The 12,045-nt window shown below is 32.3% G+C and overlaps 1 protein-coding gene across 6 annotated transcripts in view; it reads left to right on the plus strand.

Moving 5' to 3' along the window:
* NBEAL1 (neurobeachin like 1) overlaps positions 1 to 12,045 on the plus strand; it is a 164,009-nt gene that overhangs the window by 144,270 nt on the left and 7,694 nt on the right. For all 6 annotated transcript variants that reach the window (XM_061382133.1, XM_061382104.1, XM_061382147.1 and 3 more), the window contains 7 exons: positions 387 to 496; positions 941 to 1,113; positions 2,121 to 2,215; positions 5,307 to 5,423; positions 5,806 to 5,967; positions 6,975 to 7,123; positions 9,714 to 9,849. In XM_061382133.1, coding sequence (XP_061238117.1) covers positions 387 to 496; positions 941 to 1,113; positions 2,121 to 2,215; positions 5,307 to 5,423; positions 5,806 to 5,967; positions 6,975 to 7,123; positions 9,714 to 9,849 — 942 coding nt within the window. The remainder of the gene's footprint in view (positions 1 to 386; positions 497 to 940; positions 1,114 to 2,120; positions 2,216 to 5,306; positions 5,424 to 5,805; positions 5,968 to 6,974; positions 7,124 to 9,713; positions 9,850 to 12,045) is intronic.

Raw genomic sequence — 12,045 nt, forward strand, 5'->3', positions numbered from 1 at the left:
GAGACCTCTTTAACAGTTCTTCATAAATTCTACTTATGATTTATGTTCTAAATGATAAGTATCTTATTTTTGTGGTTAAGACTTGATCCTTAATTTCTTCTGACTGCCAACTAATAGATGCTAGTATTTGAGAAATTTTGAGGAAAATAATCTTACTAAAGGAGGATACATTGGGACAACTTTTTTTGTAGTATGATAACCATGAGCTTTTTAACCATTTGAATTATTTTAAGACTTTTTTAATGAGTCTCATGTTTTAAGTACATAATCCTGCATTATTCCCTAAGTGACAAAAGCTAATAACATTATGTGGGCATTTGGTTGTTTTTGAGTTGCTTTCTTTAATCTTTTCATTGAAGGTTTGTCCGCATGCGTTTCTTTTCCAGATAACATTAAGCATGAATCATATTATTGGAACCCATGGGTGGCTGCCTTACGACAGAAACATTTCTAATTACTTTACATTCATCAGGGATCAAACTGTGACAAATCCTAAGTAAGTCAATGGACATTTAAAACAAAACAGGTACCTTTACTATCTTATTGCCAAGAAAAGCAAATAGATTAAAATTTCCAACTCCCAAGTTTCCTGTTCCTGACATCCCTTTATCTTGTCTTTATCCTTTGAGGCTGTTTACAGAATTGACAGTCTTACTAAATTGGTTGTGAAAGTCAAGATTTAAATCTTTTTCACACCTTCACCAATCTCACTTTCTTTACACTCAATCCTCGAGACTATATTGTTATATATATTTTTGTTTAATTAATAATATTAATAAGGTTAATGTATTTTCTGAATGTATCATTTATTAATAGATATTTCAAATTGAACATTTGAACAGACTTGTTTTTTATTTCTTTTGGAAGAGATTAAAAAAATCATTGATATCAGTCTAAATGATCTTTTACAGAAGAGTCTAATATTTAATTGTGTTTACAGAACTCAGCGTAGTATGAATGGCCCTTTTGCTCCAGGGCTGGAGATCACTTCTAAGCTATTTATAGTATCACATGATGCGAAGTTGCTTTTTAGTGCTGGACACTGGGATAATAGCATTCAAGTGATGTCACTTACAAAAGGCAAACTTATTTCACACAATATCAGACATATGGGTAAGCATTAACTCCCCCCACCCAAATTTTTGTTTTTAATTTCTAACCATGATAGTAGTACATGCCTCTTATATTATAAAAGGCATGAATTTTACCTTTGAAATTGAGTGAACTTTTTGATAGAGTGTTATGAATATTCTTTCTTTAAGAGTGTCTAATATATTTTGGGTATACTAAGCATCATATAAATTAAATACAGCTTCACAGTATTGGAAAGATGCTAAGGTAAGTCTTTGGAAAAATCGGTTGATAGAATCAGAATTTTATGACAAAATGGTAAAAAAAAAAAATCTCTCATAGAAGTCTCATAAGTCTCATAGATGACTTCTCATAAGAAGTCACCTGTTCTATTACTTTGTTAGTGGTAAAGCATGAAAGAGGTAAAATTGTTGAATATAGTTTAATCTGATGCTTCCTAATATCTCAATCTTTTCAATGTAAGGATAAATCATTGAGTAGATTTTTTTTCCCCAATAAAGCTGTTAAGAAAGGGAAATAGAGTCTGCTACTAATTTTGCACCAGTGACTGTCGCTTAGCTCAGGTTTTTTCAGTTTAGGAAAAATATATTTTATATTGTGAACTTATGGTGTAATATGTACTGTTTTGGTTAGGGACACATATTCAGTAGGATTGTAGTTCCAGTAGTAGTGGAAGGTAATAGGAGATGAGAGAGTGAGGGACAGAGAAGAGTATCGAAATAAGTGGGGGTTTCTTTAAAGCTACTTAAACTCATGCCAAGATTCTGACAGGCATATCTTGCCCTATGTCTAGTCATCACCCTTGAAGAAGGGTGGGCTCAAAGAAGGCTCTCCTAACATGATTTGAGTGACATCCTTTCCTGTGTCACTCTTTCCCAGTGCTTTTCCAGTGGCATTCCTACATTTCTCCCTGCTAGAACGACTGAGTTAGTGATAGTTTGAACATAACCTAAAATTGCCCCTGTATTTCTGTTTCAGTCAAACTATGCCATTTCATTTTTTTTTTTTTACATTCTTTTTTCTTACAGATATTGTGACTTGTTTAGCTACAGATTACTGTGGAATACATTTGATTTCTGGTTCCAGAGATACTACATGTATGATATGGCAGATTACCCAACAGGTAGTCACACATTTAAATACTCTGGGTTTAGATCAGAAATTCTCCCTGGGGATACTACTGAGATGTCTTAATAGACAATGAATTTTTCTCTGACGTTGAATGGTTATTTGAGCTCCTTTGCCATCTTTTACCCCTCATTCTGCTCTGTGTTAATCAGCACTTTTTTCCTAGGTTTATTGTCCTGATTCATGACCTTATCTTATATTAATTTCCAAAGATAGCTCCTTGTTAACTTATTCTAGAAAAATGGTTATTTTTCTTGTCTTTGTTTACATAACATTCCTATTTTCAAGTGCAAAAACTAGAAATTATAAATTAGAATTTTCATCAACCTTGTTGTGTACTCTCACGATGGTGCAAGGAAGTGTCTTTCTCTTTATGGCTTTTGGATTTTCTACCTTGCTTAGAAAAATAAACAGGCTTTCTCTCACTCCAAATTTATGAAAATATCTAAAATATTTCTTGTAATACTTTTCTTATTTTTTTTATATTTCAATCTTTAATCCATTTTTAAATTTTATAATATAGAATATTTAATATTATATGTATTAGTTATATAGATACATTATATATATTATATAACCATATAGCATATAAAAATACATGCTTTTATTTATTTGTGAGTAGAAAGTCATTTATGCCAACACAATTGATTACCCACTGAATTGGATCTTTTTCTAGATTTCCCTTTCTTCTATATCTATTCTGTGTCAACATCAAAATGACTTTATTTTAGCAGTTTTAATATTTGGTAAGGCAAATCCCCTCTCACTGTGTTTCCTTTATTAAAGATTCTCAGCTATTCTTTTATGAGTTTTTATTCTTCCATATGAACTTTCAAAATATTTTAACTGTCCTCAAAACATTTCATTTTAGTCTTAATGAAATTATATTTAATTTCTATATTAATTTAGTGTGGATTACCATTTTATAATTATTCATATTGCAAAAGAGGAAATGTCTTTCTGTATTTGTTTCAGGTCTTTTTTCAATGTCTTTTGGTAAAATTTTTTAATAATTTTTTCCCCATTTTGGTCCTGTACTTTGTTATGTTTACTTTTAACTATCTTTTTTTTATGACTGCTTCAGTGGAATTTTAAAAATCGTTTTTATTTCTAACTGATGATTGCTGAAGAAGTTATTGATTTCTACACAGTTATCTTGTGCCTAATCAGTTTACCAAATCCTTTTATCTAACTCATAATTATTAGTAGTATTTCTTGAATTTTCTGAAAACAGGGTAAATACACATTCATGTGATCTGAAAATAATAGTGATTTTCTTTACTTTTTCCAATATACTAATTACTTCATTTTCTTGCCCTATTACACTGTTAGTGAATACAATAAAGCACAAAAATTATAGTGAGCATTCCTGTCTTAATGTCTGATTTTGATGAACTTGCCTTCACTGTTGTACCATTTAGTATACTATTTGCTGTTAGGTTTCACTATTTGTGGGTTTTGTGGGTTTTTATTTTTTTTATACTTCAGTAGTTACCTTCTTTTCTTTTTTGATAACTTTTTAGTTTTAATAAAATTTCAATTTACAGAAAAGATACAGAGCTAGTACATTTTTGCCATTTGCCTTAGCATTCTCTCCCTATCTTTTTCCCCTATCTTATTTTTTTTCCTGAACATTTTAAAAGCTGGAGGCTTTTTGTTCCTTTACAACTAAACACACCAGTGTGTCTTTTCTAAGAACAAAGACTTTCTTATATATAACCACAGTGCAATTCTCAAAACTGAAACACTGAACATTTATACAATACCTTTATCTGATCCACAGTCTGTGTTCTAATTTTGTTAGTAGTCCTAATCATGTTCTTTTTAGCTGTTTTTCCCAGTTTCTCTTCCTTTTTTAATGTATAAGTTTTTCTTTTACTTTTTTTAAAAGTAATGTATTATGTTGGGAAATGTCCTAGTTTTGCACCATCCTTGAATTTCTATAATAAACCTTATACTTCATACTGTCTTGTTATATTTTACAGCAAGATTTTCTTTTCTAGTCCTTTATTTTTCTACTTATATGTGAAAGAAATCTGTTTTTATTCTATCTTTGCATGTTTAACATTGGGATATGCAACTTTTATAAAATGAATTTGGGAAGAATCCATCTTCTTTAAATAATATAGGAATTATTTGACTTTTAAAAATTAGATGGGAGTACAGTAAGCACTCAGACTGATACTCTTAGAGGAAGACAGATATGACCCAAGTAATAGAGTGTCAGGGAGAATTCATCTACATTGTGTAACGGAGGAAGAAAGTCTGGACATTTATCCATGGTAATCATAAATCAAACACCATGGCAACTACTCAAGCATTTGTATCATAGAAAGTACTGTACCAAACAAAGCATGCTACGAACAGATAAAGAAAATAACTTAGGTACAGAGAGATTGCCTGCAATAAGTTGTGCTATTAGAAGAATAGAATAATAATATTAACTGAATAAAATAGGACCTCAAAGATGAAATTATAAACTAGCATAATAAAATGAAAGGGAGATTGCAGAAGAATCAAACTGAGATTAAAATCAATACCATTACAATTATAAATAAACCCAAAGCAGAAAAAGCAAAGAACAAATTTAATGTGACTGAAAAATCAAATTATTAGCATGGAAGAAAGATTTAAGGTAATCAATGTAAATAGAAACAACAAAAGCAATTAGAAAAAGAATGATAGTTCTAGAAATCAGAGACAAGTCAGCATAAAGATAATTGATGTCCCTGAAATAGGACTCCAATAAATAAAAAAGAGAAAGTATTCAGAGATGTAATAGAAAAAGTTTCTTTGAAGTAAAGGGAGAATAATTCTGTAAAGGGCAAACAATACACTTGTTAAAATTAATCCAAAGCAAACTTTGAAACTCTTCATATTATTAGTATGTTTTTGAGGTTGAAAAGATTGAGAACCATTTGAGAATCCAAGGAGAAATCCAAGAACAAGTACTTCTGAGAATAGACTTAGTGGTAAGAACTAGTTGCAGGGTTGATTTGTGACTAGACAGTTAAACTACAGTATAAGTTTTTGTATAGAAAATAGTGTACGAGAAAGTGACCTTTGCTTTTCTGTTTTTATATTAGGGAGGTGTTCCCGTGGGCCTAGCATCTAAACCCTTTCAGATTCTGTATGGACACACTGATGAGGTGTTGAGTGTCGCCATCAGCACTGAGCTAGACATGGCAGTGTCAGGATCAAGGGTAAGATTGTACCTTTAAAAATACTGATTTTTTTTTAATATAAATTCAGAGAAAATATTTATATTATATAGGAGAATTGGTAAAAGCATAGAAATTTTATGCTAAGTTTGTCCAGGACTTTGCAGAAGTAGAAAAATACTTAATACAGAAGCAAGAAAAAATTTAAAGAGACTGGATTCTATTTGTAGATTTTTATTAGTTAAAAGAAGGCCAGTTTATGAAATAAAATGCCATTTGAAATTTCAAGATTGGAATTTTTCCTAAGGTACATGTATTATTCCATGATGGAATAATCATTTTCTCAGGTCCTTTCCCATATTTCTTTCTCTTGCTCAGTTTTTTTCTTTTTCTGTTCTTATTTTCTAATATCTTCTGTGTGTAGGATGGCACTGTGATTATACATACCATTCAGAAGGGTCAGTATATGCGGACTTTACGACCGCCTTGTGAGAGTTCTCTGCTCCTGACCATTCCCAATTTGGCTATATCTTGGGAAGGACATATTGTCATGTACTCCAGCATTGAAGAAAGTACCTCTCTCAAGGTATGTAACAGTTTCATGCACTATGGCTAGACCATTAATGAGATTATCTTCTCCTTTCCATGTTGTATACATTGTGTACACATGGGGCATTTTGAAAAGGGAAAGAGCTGCTGCCGCTGCTAAGTCACTTCAGTCGTGTCCGACTCTGCGCGACCCCATAGACGGCAGCCCACCAGGCTCTGCTGTCCCTGTGATTCTCCAGGCAAGAACACTGGAGTGGGTTGCCGTTTCCTTCTCCAATGCATGAAAGTGGAAGTGAAGTCGCTCAGTCGTGTCTGACTGTTCGCAACCCCATGTACTGCAGCCTACCAGGCTCCTCCCTCCATGGGATTTTCCAGGCAAGAGTACTGGAGTGGGTTGCCATTGCCTTCTCCAAAGGAAAGAGCACAGTATTTTGAAAAGGGTATTTTCCTTCCATTATGCAATTTGTTCATTCCCTATCACAATATTAGCCTCATGTTTTGTTTTAGGGCTTTTTATAGGCTTTGGAGAAGGAGATGGCAACCCATTCCAGTATTCTTGCCTGGGAAATCCCATAGACAGAGGAGCCTGTCGGGCTACAGTCCATGGGAGTCCCAAAGAGTTGGACACGACTGAGAAACTAACACTAACTAGCACTTTAGGCCTATATGATTTCAAAAATAATTTCTAATTGTGTGGCACTTCATAAGCTTAGATGGAAATTATTCTTTTTGCACAAGGCAGGGTATAAATAAACCATGAATTTTATATGTTTATTTCATTTCAGTGATAAGGCTTTTTAAAAATTACGAGAACTTTTAAAAATTATTTTGGAGGGGTGAGAGTTCTTGTTTAATATTTATTTACTTAGCAATCTGATTAAAATCACTTTAACAATGTTGTCTACATATTTTCTCTTTAAGTATAACATATGTTTTTTCCAGAATTTTAAACCCAGTCATCATTCTGTTATTAGTCATAGTTTTAATTAACAATTCTGAAACTGTTTTAATTTGAGATCATTAAATTTTCTTTAATCTTTGCAGGATAAGAATGCATTGCATTTGTTTTCTGTAAATGGCAAGTATCTAGGGTCTCAAGTCCTGAAGGAACAAGTATCAGATATATGTATAATTGGAGAGCACATTGTCACAGGCAGCTTACAAGGATTCCTGTCCATAAGAGATCTCCACAGGTAAATAATAAGAATTACTGAAGTAACACTTAGGAAAAGACATTAGTATTTTCAGAGAGTAAAATCTGTAGTCTAAGATTTCTAATCTTTTTATCATTTATTATGAACATGTTTTTTTGGTAACTATAAAAAAGTTGGGGAAGCTAAATTATTTCTGGATTAGTAAATAAAATTTATATGTACATTTAAAAAATATAGAAAATTTTATTTTGTATACATTTTACCACAATAACAACAATTTTTTTAAATAGCCAAAAAAAAAAAAAAACCAGTTTTCAAAGTGCCAGGCCTGCATTATGGATTTGGGAATATGTCCAACTGTAGCTTCAATTTTTAGAAACTAAAGTTGGGTTGGGTTTTTTTTTAATTGAAGGAAAATTGCTTTACAATGTTGTGTTGGTTTCTGCTGTGCAGCAACGTGAATCAGTTATAGTTATACATATGGATCCCCTTGCTCTTGAGCCTTCCTCCCCTCCCTTCAGCCCACCCCTCTAGGTTATCACAGAGTGCCATGCTGGACTCCCTGTGTCATATAGCAAGTTCCCACTAGCTATCTGTTTTATTTATATATATATATATATCTTAACCTTAGTTCGTCCCACCTGCTCCTTCCCCTGCTGTGTCCACAAGTTCATTTTCTACATCTTCATCTCCATTCTTTCCCTGAAAATAGTTTCATCATTTTTCTAGATTTCATATATATATATATACACATACACACATTAATACATGATATTTGTTTTTCTCTTTCTCACTTCATTCTGTATAACAAACTCTAGGTTCATTCACCTCACTATTGCTGACTCAAATTTATTCTTTTTTTTATGATTGAGTAATGTTCCATTGTGTATATGTACCATATCTTCTATATCCATTAATCTGCTGATGTACATTTATTTATGTTGCTTCCATGTCCTGGCTATTGTAAATAGTGTTGCAGTGAACACTGGGGTACACATGTGTTTTAGAATTGTGATTTGCTCAGGGTATATGCCCATTAGTAGGATTGCTGGGTCATATGCTAAATTTAAGGACTTCCCTGATGGCTCAGACGGTAAAGCGTCTGTCTACAATGCGGGAGACCTGGGTTCAATCCCTGGGTTGGGAACATCCCTTGGAGAAGGAAATGGCAATCCACTCCAGTACTATTGCCTGGAAAATCCCATGGACAGAGGAGCCTGGTAGGCTACAGCCCATGGGGTCACAAAGAGTTGGGCACGACTGAGCGACTTCACGTTCATGGTAGATTTATTTCTATTTCTTTAAGGAATCTCCATACTGTTCTCCATAATGGCCGTATCATTTTACATTCCCTTCAGCAGTGCAGGAGGGTTCCCTTTACTCCACATCCTCTCCAGCATTTATTGTTTGTAGAGTTTTTGATGGTGGCCATTCTGACTGTATGAGGTGATACCTCATTATAGTTTTGATTTGCATTTCTCTAATGATGAGCAGTGTTGAGCATCTTTTCATGTGTTTATTGACCATCACTATGTCTTCTTGGTAGAGATTGTCTGTTTAGATCTTCTGCTCATTTTTTGATTGAGTTGTTTGTAAAGTTGGGTTTAAAATATTTTTTTCAGTTGTAATCAGATAAAGTCTTTTTCAGGCTAAGTCTAGCATATCTGTTCCTGTTATGTATGTGTGTGTTTAAAATTGGTGAAAGGCTTTTGTTATTTACCCAGTGAAGGAAAAAATCTTTGTAAAGTAAGTACGTTTTTAAGTTTGGTGTTCTTTATGTTTAGCAACTTATATTCACAAAGCACTGTTTTCCCTTGCATGCCCAAATACATTCTTTTCTTTTCTTCTCTTAAAACACTTACTGTGACTTATTTATATACCTCTTAGTATCTTGGCCCCTCCCTAAATCCTTCCTTCTTAATAGTTTCCTGATCCAGAGTGTTCTCTTACTGCCTTCATATCAAAATCACTTCTGTATCAATATCACTTTTGATTTTTATATTTTCTTTCTCATTTTTGTCATTCTTTCCCATGTGGTAGAGCATTAAGTCTACATTTCAATAATATCTTTCCAACATTTTGTATTACAACCCTGATTTTAGGGTATGGTTAGGAGAATCCCAAATTAGAAAAAATTAATGGAATCTTTTAGCAAGTTAGACTAGAGCATAGTGTGTACATCTTAAATTCTTCATTCTCTAATCATAAAAGCTGTGAACATTTATCATAATGGCATGTTATATTTTTATACCACATTATCTTTTAAAATATATATTACATCCTTTATGACAAAGCAAATATACCAATTTTATTAACCTTATCCCCCACCAGCACATAGTTTTTGGGCTTTTACCCTTTTGTTTATCCAACTTTGATTTGTTAATCATTTCGTGAGAGCACATATAAATGGTTAGAGTGCAAACAGATGTTGGAAATAGAGAAAAACTGTATTAAGTATTTTGAGTCATGCTATAAATGTCGGCTCTTGTGTCACTCAGGTTTTCTGAACTTAAGTTCCCACATTTATAAAATTAGAATGTATAATTAAATGACTGTTAACTTCCAGTTATAAAGTTCTGTGAATCCATTGTATATCTGTGTAATTATGTGCTTTTTATTTCTCTTCTAGTTTGAATCTCTGCATCAGCCCATTAGCCATGCGATCGCCTATCCACTGTGTTTGTGTAACCAAAGAATATAGCCATATTCTTGTAGGATTAGAAGACGGCAAATTGATTGTAGTGGGTGTTGGCAGGCCAGCTGAGGTAAAACCTAGCATCACGGATGTAGTTTCCTGTACTTTTGGGGATTCCCTTGGTTCTTCTTTATTCCAGCTAAATCAGACGTCTCCATTATGGATAAACAAACTGAAAAACAAATTTGATTTTTCAAAGTACAGTAAATGAAAGCGAACAAAGCCAGTATTCAAGAGTGATAGTTATATTATTATATTATTGAAATCACATGTTTAGCAGTTTTCATTTATAGCTCTAGATGAGTTAAGAAAGTTCTTTTATTCTGTCTTTCCAAATCTAAATTTAAAACCACACACTTGCATTTTTAATACATATAAAAGCATTTATAAAAAATGAAATTAGACTAAATAACAAAACAGTTTACTTTATTATTCTTTTGTAAATTTGGCCATGCTGTGTGGCTTACAGGATCTTAGTTCCCTGAACAGGGATCCCACTTGAGCCCTGGCAGTGAAAGCACTGAGTCCTAGGCACTGGACTACCAGGGAATTCCCCAAACTATATTAATTTCAACAGATATTTAGCATGATTGTATATCAGTTGTACTTTTGTAAAAGCAGCTTTCTGTTTTTTACTTGGAACTACAAATATCCCCATATAACGTGCTAATTCTCAGTGTGTTTCCTATAGTTCCTATACATTTATTTGCCAGTGGCTTATTAATTACTGAATATTCAGATATCATAAATCTAAGACTATTCCTAAGAAAATGTAGCAGCTGTACTCCAAGTAATCTAGTGATTCTTTTAGAAAATTTATTTTGTTACATAGACTCATATTTAAGCATTATAAATTTTTATTGATATCATTGGTCTTTTCTGAGAAATCTAAAATATGACATCTGTGGGGGTTATTTCAAGAGAAGACATTATTGAATAACATACTGTCATTGGTTATAATAAATCCATTATAGATCATATGAACCTCTTTGCCAGATACTTTCTTCCAGGATATTAATAAAAGAGGTCTTACTAAAGTGACTACAACAACATTTAGTTTCAGGTCTAATGGTTCCCCCAATAATGTCAGCATGTCTATATTTCAATATTCCACTTACGTTTAAAACATTATACACATTTTTACATTCAGTAATAGAGTTTCTTAATTAATATACTTACAAGTAATGATTTCCCTCCTGTCCTTTGCTAATGTGATGATTACTTGAGAACTCTGCTCAGATATTACTCTTTGAGTATGTTTGTTTTCACTGTCTGTGGTTTACTCACATGCCTTTAAATTTGCCTGTCCTCCAGCTCAGTAATTTGTTAGCTTACGATTTTACTGAAGTTTTAAAAACTGAAATGCCCTTGTGCACACACATTTTTAAAAAAATTAATTGGAAAAAAATACCTAAATAGCTTCATTTCATAGGCCTAATAAGGCAATGCTCTGTAATATTTACCAAATAAGTTTTTGGTCCCCATTGAAAGATTTATGTAGTCTGCAACAATAGAATTTGAATTATGTGTAGATTTTGATTAAAAGTATTTTTTATCTATTTTTACATCTTTGTGAAATTCATCTCCCATTAGCTGAATTATGGATCTACTTTAGTAAATAATATAATTGAATGCTTAGAATTCTGCATAATTAAAATATAATTTTATGTGAAATTTTCTATAATTTTATGTAGAAATTAAATAGATCAGTAGTTCTGAAGAGTTCTATTTCAACATCTATTTTTATCTAAAAGTAAAAAATGTTGGTTAATATGTATTTTTAAATCATGTATCAGTTTTATACATTATGCTGTTGTACAGAATCCATATTTGTAAATTAGATGTTAAACTGGAACTAGATGAATAGCAATGATGGTTTTGGAAATACGTCTGGAAATGAAAATGCAGAGCAAACATGCCAAAATGTCTTTGCTTGAGGCCTGTCTTTTATCTCTAATGAATGGACCCTAGAAAAGTAACCATTAAAAAAGGGTAGCAGATAAAGCACCATTAAAAAGTAGATTGCTCTTGGGAAAGTAATTCCAACAAATCATATGGTTAGATAGAGAAATGTTATACTTTCAGAGGGGCATTAACCCACTGATTCAGTTAATTTTGATTAATAATTGTTATATGCCAAGAAGTGTGCTAAGTGGTAAAAAATTTAATGGTGGAAAAATGTGATTCTCACTTTCAAAGAGCTTATGCTGTTCTTTTTTTCTAAATTACTTTTTATCATTCTATTGATAAAGAATTTTTAAATTTC

Source organism: Bos javanicus, chromosome 2 (genome assembly GCF_032452875.1).
Source record: "Bos javanicus breed banteng chromosome 2, ARS-OSU_banteng_1.0, whole genome shotgun sequence".
Lineage (NCBI taxonomy): Eukaryota > Metazoa > Chordata > Mammalia > Artiodactyla > Bovidae > Bos > Bos javanicus.